The 21555-nt window shown below is 40.3% G+C and overlaps 2 protein-coding genes across 14 annotated transcripts in view; both read left to right on the top strand.

Annotated features, from left to right (window-relative positions):
• The window catches only part of ABLIM1 (actin binding LIM protein 1), a 164887-nt gene extending 146765 nt beyond the window's left edge, over window positions 1-18122 (top strand). For 8 of the 13 annotated variants that reach the window (XM_065746018.1, XM_065746013.1, XM_065746022.1 and 5 more), the window contains 8 exons: window positions 4380-4484; window positions 6696-6743; window positions 8913-9059; window positions 10507-10598; window positions 10716-10803; window positions 11703-11764; window positions 12058-12118; window positions 12849-13445. In XM_065746018.1, the coding sequence (XP_065602090.1) occupies window positions 4380-4484; window positions 6696-6743; window positions 8913-9059; window positions 10507-10598; window positions 10716-10803; window positions 11703-11764; window positions 12058-12118; window positions 12849-12886 (641 nt within the window). In that variant the 3' untranslated portion in view covers window positions 12887-13445. Of the gene's footprint in view, window positions 1-4379; window positions 4485-6695; window positions 6744-8912; window positions 9060-10506; window positions 10599-10715; window positions 10804-11702; window positions 11765-12057; window positions 12119-12848; window positions 13446-14097; window positions 14173-16659; window positions 16741-18008 lie in introns of those variants that run through there. The other 5 variants (XM_065746014.1, XM_065746023.1, XM_065746026.1 and 2 more) reach the window with 4 other exon arrangements.
• A 1720-nt stretch (window positions 18123-19842) lies between these two features.
• Window positions 19843-21555, top strand: part of CCDC186 (coiled-coil domain containing 186) — a 134826-nt gene continuing 133113 nt past the window's right edge. Inside the window, exon 1 of the mRNA XM_065746011.1 lies at window positions 19843-19972. Coding sequence (XP_065602083.1) covers window positions 19843-19972 — 130 coding nt within the window. The remainder of the gene's footprint in view (window positions 19973-21555) is intronic.

Genomic DNA, 21555 nt, shown 5'->3' on the forward strand with positions numbered 1-21555 from the left:
ATGACCATCAAATGATTGCAAATCTCATAGTGAAAGAGTTGTGCCTCTTAATTTATGAGCACTGTCAGATGGGGATTTGTTCAGTATCCACATACTTGTGTAATTAAAATTTGCCATAACAGGATGTTCATCTGTATATCAAAGATACAGTAAGGTCTACTGAAGTTAGGTAACAGACATCATTTCTCTCACTTGTATGAGGTGAAAATAATTAACTCTTGAAAGATGTTTGTATTCCCATTGCTAAAAAATGCTGAAAGGTATAAAAAGTTGTAAATTACTTTCATATTTTTTCCAACATCTTAAGTGCTCAGTGAAGTGCTCACAAACCCCAAACATTAGATGAACTAATGTTATGTTCCTTAGGTCAGGGCAAGCTCTGTCTAGGCTTGCGAAGGGTTTATGATGGAAAATACACTCTGAAAAGCCATATATATGTACTGTATGCATGTATGTACTCACAACATACATGTACTTAAAGATGGGGTTCTAGGGAGAGATAATATTTTTGTTAAATAAACCTCTACACGTAGATGTACACATAAGAGATAATTTTGCCTGCCCCATATATAATTAGAAAATTTGGGTGGGGGCCTTTTAATTTATTTTTTTCATATTTACATAATGTGAAGCCCAGTAGCACGTAAACATGCACTGCTTCATGCTCACGAACAGCTATTTTGTTATCCACTGATGGGATCGATCTGGGTTTCCCACGTGGTTCTTCTTGTACCCGTTCTATACCACATATCTAAGTACCCCCTGTTTAAATCTGTGGAGCAGAAAAGAGAGATTGATCTGGTACTGGCTGCACACAGTGTGACTCTGTCCTCTTACCCAGAGGGGTTTGCCTTGAATATCGTAGATGTCACTTTTCAGAGTTTAAAGAACTGCCTTATTTTACCATTGGGTGTGACATTTCTGTCTACTAGGGAATTAAACCTTGTGAACACATCTGAGATGAGAACTGTTGCACTGTCAGGAGTTAATTAGATGTGACAGGTTTATGATGATTTAATTAAGAGGTGTCATATGATCTTTGTACATGGTTGGCCTTTCTTGAAGCCACTTGGTACTTTGAGCAGAAGGTAAAATTGGTGTAAATTTGTGAGAAATATTTCATAAAGCTTTAGGCTTTGGGTTTTTTTGTTTGTTTGTTTGTTGTTTTGTTTTGTTTTTTTGCTATGTGGGATGTTTGTTTTTCTAGGATTTGAGATTTTTAGGAGACTATGAATCATGCCAAAACTTCAGTAGTTAAGTGGTATGATTTCCATACAGCATAATAATGAAAGTTGTATTTGTCACATTACACCTATATTATTTTGTACCAGCAGTTCAGAAAATCGAATTGACATTTAGACCAATTTGTGTGTTTACACACAACATAATGCTTAAACCAGTGTAACGATCAGGCCTCATAGACAAGGCCAGATTTGAAGGACTTTGAGGAGTGAAGGGGCTAAAAGTGCCCAAGAAGGTCTTCATGAGAGTTTGTTGATTTAACATACATGTTGAGTAGGCTAGAAGGGAGTGTAATATTTATCAGCACAGACTTCATTTACACTCATTTGGATTCTCCATTGAATCTGGACTTGTCTCAATAAAGTACTGTCTTTGCTATGAAAGAATCAAAACAAGTCCGTGAATGAAAGAAACCCTGACCCTACTGAAATCAGAGACAAAACTCCCATTGAGATCCATCTTACATGCCTAGAATTTTTCAGAGGCATTCAAGAACACTGCAAAAGCCCCATGAGATTTCCGTGTAGAAGCAGCTCCGAGTTGGTGAGGGATTAGAGGGCTGTTTCTGTGTTTCTCTGCTCACAGACCTTCCCATAAGGAATCTCCCAACCTCCATAGTGAATTTGGGCCTTGGTTTTCACAGGTTTCCTGCCCTGAGACAGGTCTCTGAAATCAAATAGCGTGTGTGTGATAACTATTTCCAGTGTTTTGTGAATGCAGCTGAAAATTCCACCTGGAAAACAGCCATGTCTCAGCTGTTCCACGACTTCCCAATTTGTTTGGGAAATAGGGGCTGTACATCTGGATAAGCTGATGAATGACAGCTTGAGGAAACAAGAAAAGGACTTTGGCCTCCGTGTGCCGTTGAGTTTGGGTTTTTTTCTTTGTCTGTTTGGAATTAGAGCGATTAAATTGCAAATGGGCAGAAGTCTGAGTATTGGCTGCACACATTGTTTTTTTTGCCTAATTTGCCTGTGAACTTAGCTAGTGAAATGCACAGCAGGCCCAGTGGCATACACCTGGGAAGGCAGCAGGAACCTATGTTATGTTGTGCCCTGTACAGGGAAACAAATGTATATCTTATTGCTAAGGGAGCCTGCTTAACAAATTGTGCTGCTGAGTTTTTTCCATATCATTATCGACATGTTTCTGTGCTGCATCATTTTCACTTGAGCACCAGTTTCCTTTGAACTTGGAAACAATTATTCCCTTCAGCACCAAACCTAGTAGGATGTCTCATGTGCTCAGAGTCAAAGGAACACTGACATTACACTGGAAGCATGACCGGTTATTTTTGTTCACTTCAAAACCCTTTTATGCATCTTCTGTGGTCTCCTGCGCAGGTTAAGGTTAGTGCCAAGGTCAAGGACTTAGAAGTCTCAGCCTTTCCTGGCTTCTTCTGCGCTATCTAGAGTTCAGCAAATGCTGAAGCTGTGTTATACTTCTAGAAATCAATTTAGTCTCAAGCAGTGCTGTTTTCATACCAATTCATAACATTTTCCACGTAACACTGCCATGAAGTTCCTGTGGTTTTCTGTTCCTAAGACTCATTGTAGATGGAGCCTTAAAGCTGTTCTAAATGGACATCTACACAATTTTTCTTAACAAAGTTGAAAATAATTTATTTTTATTTTTATTTACCTAAAAAAACGGCTATTTGTATCCACTTAAATCTTAAGGAAAAAAAGAAAAACACAGCTAAGCCCCCTGAATTGTATGTGCCTGTCATTTTTAAAACGCATACATACAGATGGATTATCTTGTATGCTGGCACATCACTCTCAGTGAGGTGTGTTAAAAGTGTTTTTTTCCCTCTTTCTGGTAACTTTGAGATTGGCAGGTGACCACTCACATAAAAGAGGAACAGTATAAAGAAAACTTCCATTTTCCTTTCCCTCTTCAGTATATAAAAAAGAAGTTACAGAGTCTGAGATTTTGAGTCCTCTAATGAAACATAGGAAGCCTAGAGCTGGAAGGAGGCCTGCAGGTATTTTTTTGTTGTGTTTTACAGCCCTCCTGGACCTGCAAACTATTTTGCTTTGCTAGGTTTTTCAGTCCCTGGTGCATACCTGAAATAATGAAGGGGTTTTTTTGCTCCTCTGTCGTAAGCCTTTGTGGTCAACTGCACCCATACGAACTAAGCACTCAAGTGGGAAGGTTTTGCTTGTGTGGGTTTGCAATACCGTGAAGAATGGCACAAAATAAAAGGCAGCAGCATTCTTCTGTGGTGCACACGGAGTCATGTGTTTGGAAATCCAGCTGTTCAGTCAAGCTGCGTGTTTCTGCCACAGCCCTCTCACTCAGAGGAGCTTTCAGGGCTGTTGAATTGACATGGATTGTTAGAAGGCAAAGAATGATCCTAGTAAGAGTGATCACACAAATGAAAGTTACATTTTTAAACATTAGATTCACTTTTGCTAAGTCAGCAGTCATGAGGTGTTGTCACTGGAGCCAAGCGTGGCACTGATAGAGGTGGGGTGGCACCTGTGATCTGAGTGCAGCCACCAAATGGGCTGCACTGCTTTACACGTTACATATCATAAACTTCCCATCAGAGGGATGACCCAATGAAAGAATGTGTAAGGAACAGGTATGCCTTTTGATATGGGCCAAGTGACCTAACTGCTATTTTCCATCTCTAGCTTTTATGCGCTTTGGTTTAGGGAAATAGTAGCTGCCAGCATATGCTTATCCCTGCTTGGAGTTGGGTTCGTTTTGAGTTCACATTTTCAACTGTGCCTGCAAGTTTTAACTCTGAATGTCAATCCCTGTAATAAGTCATTGCCAAGTAACCTTCCATTCTTCTTTTCCGCATTGCCCATCTAATCACCAGCTGCCAGCACACAGCCCCTGCCTGCATGCCATCAGAGTGCGAGCTGCTAAAACCTCAACTCCAGCCTGAACACACATCTTTGTCTCTGCAGGAAAATGAGGGAAAAAATAAAGTCACCAGGGCTACCAGATTTTGTTATTGTTTGTGTTTGCATTTTTTGTTTAAACTTCCTTTTCTCCCTTGAGGTTTTGATTCCACCGATTTCATTTGGGTTTGATTGGGCTTGCTTTTTTTACTTTAATTTGATTTTTTCTTTAATTGCTTTCCCTTTTCTCATTTTGTTTTCTCCATTCTTTCATTGGAGGCAATGAGCCGTCCAGCGGTCGGAACTCCCCTGTCCCCTATCGGCCCGACAGCCGCCCTCTCACTCCAACTTACGCTCAGGCCCCAAAACATTTCCATGTTCCAGGTAGGAGCTGGCACTGTGTGTGTCTCGGTGTCCTGTCACAGTGTAGAATGTAGCCTTTGTACCTTCTGTCTTGTCTCCATCGTTTCACGCTGTCTGCCATGGGGTGCACACGCAGGGTTTGGGATCGCCTGCTCCTGAGCTTCCTGGGAAGTGGAGCCTTCAGAAATGGGGGTTCATGGTGATTTTTACTTGTTGCGTTGGCTGTGTTAGAATGCCATGTTTTGCAGGGTCTGCTAATGGCCTGTGAGCTGGATGCAAGCTATGTAGGGCTTGTTTTTCCCCCAGTTGCACCAACATAACACCTCTAACTTCAGAGGAAATGGTTGTGATTCACACTGGCATGCAGAACAGTTGACCAGTGAGCCGTTCATTGCACAGTCATTGTTGGGACTAGTTTCAGTGTTGAACCGAACAGTTCTGTTCAGTGTTCCTTTGTGGTTGTTGTTATGGGTTTTTTTTAACCGCATAGGGATATTTTTTCACCTGTTTCATGGCTTGGTATCCTTGCAGAAACACACAGACCTGCAAGAATTAGTGTGCATGAGGATACCCTCTCTATTAAATGTGTCCTGTTCTGAAGTGAGAACACCTCTCTTGTGATTTGATAGGATGAGGGTGTGTGTCCCATCCCGCATCATCTGAGTGCATCAGTGCTAGCTGAGCACCTCATGTCCAGTTATTCATCAGGTCCCTGTCAGTCTGGTATCCGCTTGAACTGCCAGAGGCTGCTGCTCTTCTTCCTGCCCTCAGACCTGGCAGATAAACCAGGGATGTTCCCTTTCAGTCAGTGTGACCTGGCTTGGCCAAGGCTGGCTGTTTGAAGTGCCTAAGCTAACCCAGCTGCCTGGACCTGTGCAAGTTGAAGTGCACTTGTGTGAAGAGCCCAGCTGGGTACACAATGCCCAGTGTGGTGGTAGAGCTGACTCCTTCAGCTGGAGCAGTACAGCCCAGGAGCTGTGTGCAGCTGTCTGCTACAGGCATGCACAGAAGCCCTGCTGCCTGCTTCTTCCCTTTGTACCTGTTTACTGTTCAAGTAGCCATAAAAAGATCACTAGCATGAACAAAGTACTTCAGGGCGTTTGTGTGCAAGGAATTTGCTAATCATTTAGTTAAGGAAATAGGGCTCTGTCAAGTAGTTTTACTTTTTTTTTTCCCACAGATTTCTAGATTGTTTTCCTTAATTCCAAATTTTGTCTCCTGTAGTACTTCAGTGGAATCTGTGATAGACAACGTGTATTTCTAAATCGTTTTCTTCTTCCTTCATGCTACTGTGATTGAACAGTTCATTTTTTCAGGCAGTATCATACAGTACCAAAATGGGGTTTTGACACAAATGTCTTAGTTCCCCGTACCTCATTGTGATCTTTTAGTAAGACTGACCTAGATTTTGCACTGTAGCACTGATTTTGAATTAACCTCTATATTTATAGCTGTGTGGAATACATGAAGAGCTGTTTTGGGGAGGGTGGGTAGTTTAGAACAGTGTAGCCCCCATCCTGGGTTCATTACTGTAAATATATTTTGTCTTTTAAATATGCTTTAGATTTATTGCATTAGGGTTCTGGGAGGTAGCTTTTTCTTGACTTACATTGATAGCATGCAATGTGGTCATCCTTACAATAAAAAATATCCAAATAAAAATTATGAAGAAGTCTGTCCTATGTGTGAGGATGAGCAGTTTGTCCCTTAACACTGACTTTGTGAAGTCAAGGTGTTGTTGGCTGTTCAGAACGATGTATGGAGCAGCTCTTTTGTTCTCTGGGTTTTGAAGTGAATGGTGGGCTCACTGCATTCTCCCCAATCCAACCTGGTGGAAAGAAAATTGAGCTGCTGTGGCTGGAGCACAATTTTCCACGAAAGTTACTTGGGGTACTTATCCCCAAATAGCTTGTGTTTCCACCCCTGAAATGTCTTGCTTGTTTGCATTTCCCAATGTCTGTCACACTGAAGATGTTTAGATTGGATTGTTCATGACCTGAATGCATCCACACGTTACAGAATCAGCTCCAATGGACTTCATGCCACGCGTCTTCTACTTGTCACACGCTCTTATGTTTCCTTTTCTTCAGACAATCTGATTCTGTATGACAGTGGCTTTTTCTTGTGCTACATCCTTAATTTGGTCTGTCTACTGTTTCGGTGTTGGTGTTATCTTTGCCTATAACTGAGGTAGCTCTCCTATTAACATTTTTCTATTTCTCCATTTCACAGATCAAGGTGTCAACATCTACAGAAAACCACCAATCTACAAGCAGCATGGTAAATGATCTTTCTATTTTGTATCAAAACTGGAGTGTCAACTAAAGTGTCAACTACACTTAGACTACAGAAAAGCAGTCGTCGTTCACCTTGAAAGCATCAAGAATTAGTAGTCCAAGCTTAAAGGAGCTTTTATTGCACGTCCTGCTGAGTGGTTATGTTTTAAAGCATGTTGTTTTATTTGGGTGATATGATTTAAGTCTTGGCCATGTTGCTATTAACAGCAAAATTCACATTAATATGGATTTTGCTACCTTTTCAGCGTTGTGATGCCTTCCTGTATTTCACTTCTTTAAGTTTATATTTTCAGAATACTTATTTTGATAGTGGACAAAAATGGATTAACAAGTCCGTTCTTTGACAGGAACTTCATGGATTATGTTTATTTTAAGCAGACAAAGTACATTTGTTGATGTCAACAGCGTCAGCCACAGTGATGAGGATGTTAGACTGTCAGACTGGAATTCCAAATGTGCTAAGGCTTCAAAGAGAAATCTTTAAATATTGAAAATGATACAGCTGACTGACAGGGCTAGTTTGATTCTCAGGCCCTGTGAAATAGATCAGGTAGTGTGGTGTATCTGCTGTTGCAGTGTTTGGATTCTGAGTTGCACAACATTGTCCAAGTCAGCTCTAATCTTTTCAGAGCAGATGTTATTTCAGCAAGTCTGGAATAACAGTGGTGGCAGAAGCCAACTGCTTTGCTGGTCTGTAACACTGCAGAGAAAGGAACCTTAAAGTGTTTGCTATTTCCTTCAGCTGTCAATGGAAAATTTAAATAGGATATTGCACGTCATGTGGCGAAAGAAAGGTGACTACTGCTTAAAGACCTTTCAGTCCTTTGCAGACTCTTTATCCAGTGAAACTTATTTGGGGTAAATAGCAAATTAGCAGTACTAAAGGGTTTAGATGAACAGTTTTCTGGAATGGTTAAGAAAGCCCAGGGTGTCCATTCTTTAGACAGGAGTGAATATTGCTAAGAACACCACTGTAGTTTTACGTCAGGTTTCTTTCCTCATTCTCTTTTAAGTTTTCAAATCATATGCTTATTTTGGAAGTCTTAACATTACTTTTTGTTTATTTTTATGGTTTTAATGTACCTTCTCATCTCCCATTAACACGTGAATGTTTAACCACTGACATCACCAATTCTAATAAGTAAGTACTTTTTGAAGTCATGCTTTTGTAAACTCTGACCAGCTTCCTCCATACCTACAATTATGTGTAGAGTTTCCTAATCATAAATTTCTCAAAATTCCCCATGATAAGCTAATATTGATTCTCCTGAAGTACCCTGAATGTGTAACAAAGTACTTCATTGCTTTAACAGATGTCTTTCTGCTTAAAAAGAAAAGAAAAAAAGTACATTCAAAATCCTTTTGTCTTGTATGGTGGCTTCATATAGGAGAAAGGTGATTTGTACTAATGGTTTGCAGAGAAGAGATAGTTAGGGCTGCTTTTAATGCAAACTAAATCCTGTCCAGTTTTCTTTATTTTTTTAATGCAAAGATGTGAAAACCATAATGCACATTCTCATAAGCTTTTAAGAGACTTTGGCTTTGACTGCTATTTAATGGATGTCCCACTGCTGATACGTGTTATTGATGAGGAACATTTCACTGGAAGTGCTGTCCCTGCCAAGTTGATCAAAATAACATTTAGCAGTTAATAAATAAATTGGCATCTCCTTTTGCTGCCACTGCGTGCTCATAATCAAGTACATGCAGCAGGAAAGATATAGTTCCTTTGTTTGTTTTGCAGCTTTTCACAGAAGCATAGGAAATAATTACCATCAGCAGCGTCATTAATGCTGTCCCTCTGAGCTGTTTGCTTTCTTACCCCAGAGGGAAGGCAAACCAGTGCATAAATCTGGTTTCGTTGGTGGTCTTTAAGAGATACTGCCAAATACTGTTAGACTGAGTTTTTTCACTCTTGCTTGATTATTTTAACACTCCAAAACAAAGCTGATTTGGGGTTGTTTTGGGAGTGGGTTCACGGGATGAGAAGGTTCGATTCCAATCTATTGGCAAGAGGCAAAACGGGAAAATGTTTGAATTTGAGAATGTCCTTCTTGTAAAGCATTAAATCTTTATTAAATCTTCCAAAATATGGAAACCCTTTGTATTGATATAGCTTATTACATGGCTAAGTTCCCTGATTGCCATCTAGATGCAGCTGCATTGGCAGCACAGAGCAAGTCATCCGAGGATATCATCAAGTCCTCCAAGTTCCCAGCAGCTCATGCACCAGCACCCAACGAGATACCAAAGATTGAGACGGACCACTGGCCAGGTCCTCCCTCCCTTGCAGCCATAGGTATGCAAAAAGAATTCTACAAGTGATGTGGATTAAGAGGTACTGATAAGTAAAGTAATTGTTAGAACAGGTTGTGAGTATTTGCCTGCTCCAGGTGTTTGCCACAAAGTGCAGTTCTACTGGTGAGGCCTCTGCACATCTCTGTCTTTGTAACTGTTAGTGAGTAGAGGAGCTTTTGAAAAAGGATGTTGGAAGTAATCACACAAATACTAATCCATAGAAAATATATGTGAACTCTCATGCTGTGGCTTAAAAGCAGTATGTTGTATCACACAAGCCTCTCTTCTCTGTTATTGTCTATGTAATCTTTTAGTCCTAAGCTAATATTCCCAAAACGTGTCACTGCTTCCAACCACGTAGCTGTTTTCATGGCAAGAAGCAAGGACTGCAGTGGGGCAATTAACGGACTAAAAAAGTCCCATTTTGTCAGAGTTACTGTTTCTGCAGACTGCATTTTTATTTTGCACTGCAGATATTTTATTTTAAGTCATGCTCATGTTCATTTTAAACTTTTTTTTTAGTATTGTGTTATTTCTGTTGATTTTGTTGACACCCCCTTCTCCCCCCTGCTTGTAAAACATAGCACGGAATAAGTTACATAGCATGGTTGGTTTATGAAATTATGTCAGACATGCTGAAGGTCTTTCCTGCTTCAGGTTTCTGTGAGGGGGTGTGAGGGGAACAGGATTTTTGTGCAGTGCAGGGAGAGGTGTCACGGGATGGGATTGCTCAATGGCCAGTCAGAGGAGCTGTGTATGCGGTTCAATTGTGTGAAAATGCAGTGATAACATCTATGTGCCTGAAACTTTCCTGACAGTGCTTGTCATAACCACAGTGTCATTATGCCATGTGTCAGAGGTGGAGGCTTTCTTGGAAATGTTGGTTCTTGACTCACATTCCTGGCAGTGGATGACGATTTTGGTTTTTGGTTTGCTTTTTTTCTTCTACGAGTAAAACTGATTTGCACATTGGCTCTCAGGTGATTCAGTTACACCTGAGAAACTAAACAAAACTTCTTGGAAACTATAAAAATCTGTAATGGTCATGTTTTATTCAGAAATAAAGAGACATGGTACAGGATCGAGCACTGAAAACCTTTGAGCCCCAGATTTTTCAGCTTATTTGTTTTCTTAGTGTGATATTCTGCTTCAGAGCTAGGTTGAGCACAACTGTCAAAATATGAGTTCTTGTTGCTATCTTACTGAAGTCTTCAAGAAGCCTGATACCAAAAACGCTGTTGCTTGGTTGGAAACCCATGCGCAGTACAACTTCTTGTTAATGTTATAAGAATCCAGGTTGCCATAGGGCAGCCTGAGTGAGTTTTAGGAAGGGCAGGTTTGAATAAGTCTTTTGAATCTGCAAGAAAATACTTTTTTGTTTATTCAGTAAATCAAACTGAGAAAGAACTGATACACAAAGCTCTCTGTAATGTGGTTTATGGAAGCAGGAGCGGACATGAGACGCAGGTCAAGTGGAAGAGAGGAAGACGATGAGGAGCTACAGAGACGCCGGCAACTGCAGGAGGAGCAGCTCATGAAGGTTATTATAACCTTGTCTTCATACTGCTTCTGAACACCTTCCAAAAATGCCCCTTGTCTTTACAGAAGACAAGTGTCAGTTTTGTTTTATTCATATATTTTTAATTGCTATCTATAGCTTAACTCTGGTCTTGGGCAATTGATACTGAAAGAAGAGATGGAAAAGGAGAGGTCAGCCCTTTCTGCCAGTCGTTATGATTCTCCAGGTAATTCATCTAGGCAAAGAAGCTAATAATAAACAGTGAGTAATGAATGGACACATACTCAATGGTTTTCCGGAAGAAAGACCACTGGGAGGTTGCTTGATATGTATATGTGGTATTCTGTTATTCTCCAATGAGAAAGATGGGTTAATACCTTGTTTTGCCTCCATTCATGGGGTTTGTTGAATCCTGTCACATTCTCAGAAGTGTTGTGTTATGTATAAGATGGCTGTAACATCAGATCAGGCAGTCATGTTCTCAGATTTGTTTGAATTCAGCCATCATTACCTGTTCTGATCCTTGTCCTCGTTAAGTCAGAGCTGAAGCCTCTGTCAGTAGCAGTATTACAGGACTTAAAGAGTCTTTTCTCCCTCGTGGCAAAAAAATTACCAGCACACAGAGAATGGTGCACTACTCATGTATCTTGGCTTGTGCACCAGCAGAAATTGGGCCTATAGGTGTAATAATAATTAAAGTAGGAAGACTAAAAAGAAAACTTATGTAAAGGTCAGTAGGTATGGTGACATGTAACTCAGGTGTGCCACAGTGCTAATCTTCTTGGATTCTTGTTCTTTTCTGTGGCCTTATCATAGGATACATGGCAATACTTTATCTGTCTGAGGGCTAAAAAGTTATTTTGCTCTGATTACTTTCAGCTTAGAAGAAGCCACTTTGATTCTGAGCCTGGCACCATGACTTGATAATATTTCTCATTTACAGAGTGTATGGAAGGTTGTGATGAGTTTGGGGTTGAGATGATAGCTTCCTAAAGACAGCATATCGCAGTTGGTTAAGCTTCCCCTTAGTTCTTTGGGTTTTTTTCTGCTAGTTGGTTTCTCAGATGTTCTTGGTTTTGAGTTTCCATGGGATTGTTCCAGTAAAAGATTTTTCTCTTTCAACAGCCCATGCTTCAGCTTCCAAAACCTCTTCTCTTCCTGGCTATGGAAAAAATGGACTTCACCGGGTAAGGAGATAGGCATTTTGAGAATCAAGAAGTAGTTTTAATCATCCATGGTAATTAAATGTTCTGGATTTTCATTTTGATTGAACTTTCTTATAAGAACACCTGAAGTCAGACAAAACCTTGTTTCCCTCCACACAAACTTAAGTGCTAGAAGTGCAAGAAAGCAATGCTATAGAGCATGTGAAAACTGAGGAAAGAAAAGCTTTAAGCAATTTGTTACTCCCCTTATATCAACTCACTGATGAAGCCATGAACTGTGGATTTATGTGCATATCCGTCTTTTCCTGTTGCAGCCGGTGTCTACAGATTTCGGTCAGTACAACAGCTATGGAGATGTGAGTGGTGGTGTCAGAGGTAAGGCTTTTTACATGCCACTTCACTACAGAAAACATCTCGTGATGATTTCTGCTGCTTTACATTGAGATTGTGTATTTGCTTTGTATTTGCTAGATGGTTTTAATTTCCTTGGGGAAACTTGATAGTTAAATTCTACAGGTATGTGTTTAAAAGTTCAGGTTTATTTTGCTAAATCTGCTATGATCCCTGTTTTTGCCAAGAGCCTGCTTTAGTGGAAAGCAGGTAATCTGCAGTTAATTGGAAAATGCACTGAATTAATACTTTGAACAGGTTTGAACTTAGTGGTGGAGGGGGAGAGAGACAACTTTTAACTTCTGAGTAAGACTGATCCCTTCTGTCTTAGATACCTTTTGATAAGGATCACAAGCTGGTGCTTGTGTCTCTTTACAGACTGGAGGAATCCTACAGAGCTACCTGATGGCAGGTGAATCCTGCTCTAAAAAGTTGAATATTAGTTGCCTATTTATCTGCCTCATTATGGTTCTCTGCATCTTTAACGTGACTTGATTTTCTGGAGTGAGAAGTGCACTAAAAGTGGTCTGCAATGTAGGAGTGCTCTACTCTTCACAAACTAAGACCTAAAGCAGGGAGGTTTGCTGACCATGTAGAATCAGGTGGGATTTTGAGGAGAACGAGTAGGTCATGAAACACAAAGATTATCAGGCAGATTGTGTCTAGCTCCTCTTCAACACTCTGCAGCTGATGAGATTTCTCTTTTGTTTTCCAGATTTCCAGGTAGAGTACGGGTTCTCATCAATCAACTGACAACGGATTTAAAAGCATCCACCTTCTTTTTGAAATCTGAGTTTCTGCTACAGGGAAGGGTTTCTTAAGACATTAACTTTGATTTGTGTGCATGTTTATGCATAATCACCAACGTAGACTCTTAATCGATAAAAAACAGGCACAGTCTCAGATTCCTCCCTGTAACCCCCCAGAACTGGGTTGAGAAGGCTCAGACCAGTTCTGTGACTTTCTTTGTAAAAGCCACTGTCTGTTGAAATACGACTTGCCTGCAATAGTTCTCTCTGGACAGCTGAGGGTGGATTTATCTCCAGCCTGTCTACCACCAGACACAGAGACACTTTGAAATTATTTTCTGGAGGCATTTTTCTTCCATAGCAGGAGCCTGTTTGCCCTGGAATTTACTCTTCAGACAAGATGACTAATCAATAGCTTTCTACCGTGCTCCCATTGCACATGAGCTGTTCAGACACATGCTTGCAAAACTCAACCCTTTTAACCCCAATTTCTGTCTGAGGGACTTTTTTTCCAGAATAGTTTGAGACTGGCTGGCCCCTCAGCACAATCACAGCATGAAGTGACAGTTAAGAAAGGTTTTAATGACTTGGTTGTATTTGTTAATGATATATCAAAACTGTGATGAATGGAAAGACAATAAGATTATGGAGGGGGAGAGGAGTTCTTCATGTATTATATTCAAGATGTAATTTTACCTATGTCAAAACAGCACCTTTTGACAAGAGCCCTATCCCTGCTGTGTTTGTAGTCAATATTTTCCATTGTAGAGACAAAAAACAAAACAAAAACCCCAGCACCTTGGCTGATAGAGTAAATGACACGAAGGACAGACCACTGTGCTCATGTGTACTGTTGAGCAGAATCTGAATTAATGCCTCTCCGTATTTGTTCCATATAAGAACCTTACTTGATGTCTGGGGTTGGGGGGGACCTGCTGCTCTCTCAGGGTCCCCAGGTCCACCTGGACAGTGGTGGGGAGCTGTTGCCAGCCTCAGTAGTATCAGAAAATGTAGTGGTGGACGGATGCCTCAGAAAACCATGCCTCAGAGAAGTGACAAGCAGTAACCATGGCAATGTCCTGCATGGTAAGAGTAAGCAGTAAGGGTTGAAGGGAGTATCAGTGCAAATTCACCTTTGTTTTCACCACTACTTGAGTGCCTTTACCCTTTGTGTGTGTAACCTATGTGTCTGATGTATACCTGTATCTGATGCAGTCCCTTCCGGATGGTCATGTCCCTGGAATGAGAATGGACAGAGGAGTATCTATGCCTAACATGTTGGAGCCAAAGGCAAGTGCAGATGTTATTCACTTTCCTTGAAGATAATGAAGATTTGACTGTGAAATGCAGATAAAATTCAGGAAATGTCTTGGTTCCCTTGTTCTTCTTTACCTCATCTCAGTCCCTTCTCCTTATGTGCCAAACCTTTCCCTTTGTTCTGGACTTTGCCTGTTTTAGGTGTTAGTACTCAGGCTGAGGGTAGTCAACGTGCCCTTTTTGAGTAGAGCAGGCTTTCTCAGAGACAAATGAAGATCCTGAAGGACTCAATAAATAGCTAGTTATCTGTCAAGCTTTCAGTAGCCAAAATAGCAGACCACACTTGATTGCAAAGTCTCGGATCTGTTAAGTTTGAAAAGTGATGCAGAATATTGTGGTTCACAACACATGACTGAGGCTCCACACAGATCTCTGGATTGAGGCTAATGGTGCCTGGAATCTTACATAATGTTGAATTCCCTATTTGAGAACTTTGTTACAAGATTTGTTGGGAAAAAGAGGCAATATCAGCTGAATATGAGCTAAAATATACATTAAAATGCTTTTGCTGCTGTGTGGCTGAGGTGGCTGAGTCAAAAATGAACATAATACACAGCAAGGCTTCAGCCAGTGCTGTGTTTTAAATCATGCAACTTTTGCTGTTGCTGGTGAATTTTCTGAGAAATCATGGTTTTCCCAAAGTTACAAGAATCAGCATTCCTGCAGTTCAGTGAGGAGCTCTATTTGCAAACCACGCTACTCCTTGTGCTTCCAAGTGACCTCCAAATTGTAGAAGGCAATAACCTTAGCTTTATAAGCTGAGACCCTAATGCAATGTACGTTAACAATTGTTTTTATATACTATATAAATAAGACCTTGGGAACATCCCCGACTTCTGAGATATTGCTTTTTATTCCAAATAATTTCTCTTTCAGCATTTCTTACAGCCTTCACTGCCATTAGTGCATCCTGTTATTGGAACGTGTTGTTGTGGGTTACAAATTCTGTCATATCACCAATGATAAAATATGTGGGAATGTTCGTGAGTTTACAGGTTGCTTTCTGTTGATGTTTGAAAAGCGTGTGCCAGACCCTGGGCTTGTGCTAAGTGGCAGTTTTGTTCATGTCAAAGATCCAACACTAATTTAAACCCGATCAAGTGAATAGTAGGTGACCTTTAAGGTCCCTTCCAAACCAAGCCATTCTATGAAGTGAGAAAAGCTAACTCAAAGTCAGTGTGAAACACCTGGGAAGTGAAAATTAGTAAACTATAGGAAGAACAAATCTTATCAGGTGGTTCACCAGAAAGGACAGAATTTGTGCATCCTAACACCCCAGACTGAAACATACCTTATTGTGAATACCTGAATACAAAATGTACTTACAACCATAGACCTTGACTTAAATTCTGCCTGTTTAAATATTTTGAAGAGTTACATTTTAGTTTCCTTTAATGCTGTATATGGTAGCCATTTCCAGTATTGAACATAAACAATGTAATTCAAAGTAGAGACTTCATTGTATGACTGTGACAATGTCAGAATCTCCTGAGAATCACATCTTAAAGCTGGTATGTAAGCACACATTACTTAAATTATTATTACTTACAATAAACTCAGTGGTGTGTTCACTGATGCCTGAATCTTATTTATTGTATTTCACTGGGGTAAGTGTTTACAACGGAATTAACTTAATTGCTCAGTACTACCCAAAAGCTGATTCCATGGAGTGCCTTCTGTTGTTAAAATAATTAATAGTGTTTGATGATAGATCAGCTGCTTCTCCAGGAGAGTTTTGGTGATTTCCTTCAGTGGGCAAGTATCTATCTGAAATGGTTTTATCTGCCAGAAATAGCTTCAATACTTATGGTTTTCTGAAATACTTTTTAAGCATCATTGTTTCTGTTGTATTAAACTGATTTAAGGCCCACTGACATTAAAGATTTTACTTCAAACTTAGAACCTATGCAAGTAAAAGGAAAAATTAAATCATTTATGCAGCCAGAAATTAATTGTTGGCCAGTAGCTGATCTGTAGAAGTTCTGGACATTCTTTGAAATGTAAAGGGAAATCAGAGGAAATGTAGTGGAAGATATATGGGACACAAACTCTTCTGAAGCAAATGACGATGTCTAAGATGTCTACAGAAAAACCTCTTTAACTCATGTGTTTACGTTCTTTAACTATCTGAACAGGCAAAGAAAATCCTTTGATGAATTTTATTGAATGCAGTGGCTAAAGAATATCTTGCTTTTTCAGAATTACTGTTCCTTCAGATGGACTGTTACTTCCCATTTACTTTCACATAGTTTTAAGAGTCCTCTGAATTTGTTTTCTTAGAGCTTTCCATCTTTTAAATCAGCCTGTCATTCATGCATCTTTCAGAAAAGAAATACTGTGGTTTCCTTTGGAAAGGAAAAAGAATGTTTGTGTGGTTATGAAAATAAGACACATTGTGTTCTTTTTGTTTTAAAATGTAAATACCTCTCTTTTTTTCCCCCTTTTATACGTTGTTAACAGATTTTTCCATATGAAATACTCATGGTGACCAACAGAGGGCGAAATAAAATACTAAAAGATGTAGACAGAACCAGGCTGGAGGTAAGAGAAGCAAGTTCCTAAATGCTTTTTCCTGCTGAAGTTGTTTGTTGTTGAAAGCTCAAACACTAACCTGTGGGTCCTTGTGAAACTAGCAAGATTTCTCAGCAGTAAATGGTGAAGAAGGAATCAGACGGGGAGGAAACAGAAGCTTCTTAGCAAATGCTGCCAGGACAGGTAGCACATCTTTGAGTAGGAATGCCTGCTCCTGAGCAGAGCTGCTCACAACCTCCTTATTTTTTAGGCAGTTATTTTCATACCTGCAAACTGGTAAAGAGACCAAAATTGGTCAAGTGTTTTGCAGTCGTAGACCCGTATTAGAATGGAGCAGTGCTTTGTCTGGGCTTGGATCATTTCTTAGTGAAATGTCAGTACAAACACCATTGAGGATCCAAAATGTAGCTTTCTGTAATTCATTGGTAAGTCCTGTGCATTAGGGTGACTCATTATGCAAAAACATGAGGATTTCAATCTCTACTAACAAATAAAAGTTGTCTACCAAGCTGTGCATTACACTTAAGCAGCCCAGTGGAATTTCTTGGTTGGAGGTGTTTAGGTTACTTCTAGTTCATTAATCTTGTGGAGATGCATGAAAAGAGTCACAGAAACCTGGGTAAGTACCCACTGATTTACATTTTTAGATAGATAGATACATGATCACCAATTAAAATTCAAGATGGTGTTACTTGAACACCAGAGGGAGGGACTTTCTCTGTCCAGTGCACTCGGGAGCAGAGGAATAAGAGAGGTAACTCACAAGACGTGTTTCAGTTGTAGATAAATGTGCTTGCCAGACATCATTCTTATCATTTGCAATGTAGCGTGTTGAACCTGCAGCCCTTCATCAAAGCTGTCCTAAAACCCAGTGCCTGAACTTCCGTTTGTGCATACAGATGACTAGCCTGGAGGGGGGCATGCAAGAGCTATTTCTTTTCTGTGATCTATCACTGCTTGTTGGGTAGCTTCAGATGACTTTTTTTTTCTGTCTTGTTCATCAACTGAAATAGTTCTTCCGATCCCCTTTGTAACCTTTCAGATGATGTTACAAATGGCAAAATGTTATTGGTGCACTGGGAGTCCAGGTTCATAAAGACTTGGATACATGTTTTGTTATTTCATCAAGCTTCTATCACTAGATCTTGCAGTGGCATCTAGAGTGACATGAAGTCCCTTAAGGCACTCCTGTCTCCTATTGTGTCTCTTTCAGCTTGGATTGACCGTTGCCTTTTCTCCCCTCCCTCTTTTTTTTTTCCTTTTTTCTTTTTTTAAAGCGTCATTTAGCACCTGAAGTTTTCCAAGAAATATTTGGCATGACGATACAGGAGTTTGACAAGTTACCCCTCTGGAGACGCAACGACATGAAGAAAAAAGCAAAACTCTTTTAATTTCCCTTTAAACAAACAACTAAAAATGGCACGTAGGATATTGTATCATACAATCCAAACTATTTGGAAGCAACCACTTACCCACCAAAAAGGGAAAATCGCATAGAGGCACCTCTACACACAGCAATTGAACAAGATGAACCTTTGCCCTCCTGGAACCCAGGGAGAAAATATCTGGGCTCAGAATCAGCTATGATGATTTTCAGAGGTGTTGGCCTTTTACATGATAATATACAAGATAGGAAACTTTTCTTCTCCCTCAATGATATTCCCTTTACTTCTCTCCATAACACGATGGAACTTTATTGCTAGAGCCAGGAAGTGCCCTTAGGATGCCTTGTAGTTTAAAGTAGTTGTAACCACTCCAAGAACTGGAAAAGAAATATATATATATATAATATATATATATGTATGTGTGTTTGTGTGTGTGCGCACATGTATTTATATCTATTCATCTGTGTATGTATGTGTATATATGTGTATATATGGAGAGAAAGAAAGACTCCATAGTGAAGGAGAAGCCCTTTGTAACACATCCATATGGTCATGTCAAGTCTTTCACACAACTGTTTCTTCACTGGCAGTCTTTTGAAACTGCATCTTCTTTGTGTGATACTATCTGCAAAGGTGGGCACTTTGCTCACCTACCATCATTGCAGTTGAATTCTTGGAAAGTGGACTCCTTGTACCTGTATATATTTGCTAGGATGTAGGAAGTGAATTGCTGTGTGTTGTTGGTCTTCCCTCTTCCACACTTTCTGCTTGAATTAAAAAGGCTGGAGCTTAACCAGTCAAATAATGTAAGATCACCTAAGTAATGGGAATGATGGAGAAGAGTCAGTTTTCTTGTTGTTTGGTCCAGGAGATGGGTGGGTGAAGGTGGGAATGACAGAGTGAGAAAATGCTTTTCTAAGTGTGCCCTGGTTCACACCCAGAGATTTTGGACAGACACCTTGCTAGTAATTAATTACTAGTACAGCTCCTTAGACTGCAGTGGATTTTATGACAGCAGGGAAGATGGTTCTCTGCACGCCAACATACATATTCATCCCTCTTTAGGAGGAATGTTTATGAATGAAAAGGTACCACTGAGGTGCCATGCTCTGCCAATAGAGGCTTCTTGATTAAATTGCAGTTGCTGTTGTCAATATGGCACAGTGCATGGGGCCAAGCACTCCCTTTTTAGTTAATGTAGTTGTTCACTTCTGTTTGGAAAAGAAGATGCAGAATCTTTTCTTCCTCTTTTGAAGCTTCAAAGCTCCAGCCTCGGTTATTTTTATTTCCCTTTGTGCCTGACTTGGTTGATGAAGACAGAGAAATCATGCGAGGTGGTTTCTGAGCTGCACTGAACTCCTTATTGCTTTCAGTCTTCTAACACTATGTTGCAAGTTGAAAAAATAACTGCCTATATATACCTTAACTGCTTCTGGGCAGGTCCTGTACAGAGAAGGACGTGAGCACCAAAGTAACTGAATGAATGCATTGTGGCTGCAGCATCAGCTTTTTCTCTTCCTTGAAGCTTAACTGCCAATGCATACTGCACTAATGACCATCTCCTGGCATCGGAGAAAGTCATTCAGGTTCTGTGTCTGTCAAAGAATATCAAGGTTTCATTCTTAACGCAGAAACTTTTGGCACCGGAGACATCAGAACCTTTGTATTTTCTGTTACATTAGACATTAGTGTTAAAATCTGGAAGTCAGGAAGAGGAAACAGTCTCATGAGGTTCACTGTCACTCTGTTGAGTTCAGTATGGCATTTCACCGTGAGATGTGCGGGACAGCTCATATCCTGCACCATCTTTGCTGGTTTAAGAAGTCCTGTAAGAACAGATCACTGTGGTTTACGTGCTCTGTGCTCTGGAGCTAAGGGAATAAATCCAAGGGAAGTGCTGGAGAATCTCCTCACATACAGACCTGGAGTCATTGTCCCCACTGAACGCAGGTCCTCACTGAACACAGTACCACACAGCTGGATGTGGTTACATTCTCTGGACTTCACTGAGATTACAACAGGCATCAGTTCAACATGTACTACTTTGTTTGTCAGAACAAGCATCTGAAATGGCTTTAGAGGAACACTGAGAAGCAAATGGGAGCTAGGGGCACTGGCAGTTGGAGATGTGTTTTTGAGTGAGTGCTGACACCACATCCATGCAATGGAAGGCTAGCAACATTTTGCAGTCTTAAGCTTTGTGAGCACTGGTCTCCAAAATTCAGTGTATGTTACCTGCACGTTGTGGCTTAATGTTGAGAAGAACATCATTTCATGTATTAAAATTCTCCAAATTCTGCCAACCCACATCCTGTAGGTGATGCTGTGCTGCTGCCACCCAAACACAGTGGGCTTTAGAGTTATCTCAAGACAACAAACCTTTCTGGTACAAAGACTGCTGCCACAGATGTGAGCTGCCAGCCCCCAGCTTTAGATCGTTGGGCATCTCACAGCGTATATGAGTATCCTACCCAGTCAGTTCAGACGTGACTAAGCCAGCTTGTCTTCTCTCTCTCCTCAAAAAACAAAAGGCAAAAAATAAAAAATAAAAAAAGAACCCATTCCTCCTGCCTTGGAAAAATGACAAGATAATTTCTGTCTGCCTTATCGGCTGAGAATGTAAAGTTGTAATTGCAGAGTGGGTAGGAATGAAGAGAAGCCAGCTTAGATGCTGCAGATACAATTAATCTATCTGGATTTTTGGGCTGCTGCTGGTTCACGTCTCACTGGTGTGTAGTCAGTTCACAGTTCTCTACACTAGACATATTATTTCTGATTGAGTCCATGAGGGTTTTCTGAGCTTTAATATCATGCCTATGCTTAATTCTTCTTAGCTATCCCAGGCACCTATAAGCAGATGCACTCCAGGAGTCTCACACCCTGAATGCCATGCTGCAGCCAGTGTGTGTTTCTACAGTGGGCTGTTAGCACTTCTCACTGCAGCACTTTCTCAGCTTCAATCTGCTCTTCCCACCTAATAAAAAGGGAAATGCAGCCCCAGGGAGAATTGTCTTTGTAATCTGTGAATCATTTTCCTAGTATCAATCCAGCAGTGTATTGTCTGTTGGGAGGCTCTGCACTGTTGGACAGTTCTTTGTAATTCCCCTCTCAATGTTCCCTCAAGGCTGATAAATTTGAATACTGTAATCCAACATAGAGCTTTGTAACTAGATTTTAAATTATTCAGAAAATACTTAAGTGTGTAAGAATATGCCTTAAGTACACGCTTAAGTGCTTCTGTCTCCTGCAAAGCATCTGAGCTTCTGATGAAGCCCTATCAAACAGTGCTGTCAACAGCGTCTCTGCTGTGAGGACTGAAAGCTAACTGATTTTGTCCCTTTTTTTTCCTCCCTTCTGCTTTAGGAATGATAATCAAAGACCTGTTAAAATAGGCATACAGGATGGAATTACAAAATAACCATACATGCGTGCAAAAGTG

Source organism: Cyrtonyx montezumae, unplaced genomic scaffold (genome assembly GCF_038088225.1).
Source record: "Cyrtonyx montezumae isolate F1298 unplaced genomic scaffold, pur_monq_1.0 scaffold_4, whole genome shotgun sequence".
NCBI lineage: Eukaryota > Metazoa > Chordata > Aves > Galliformes > Odontophoridae > Cyrtonyx > Cyrtonyx montezumae.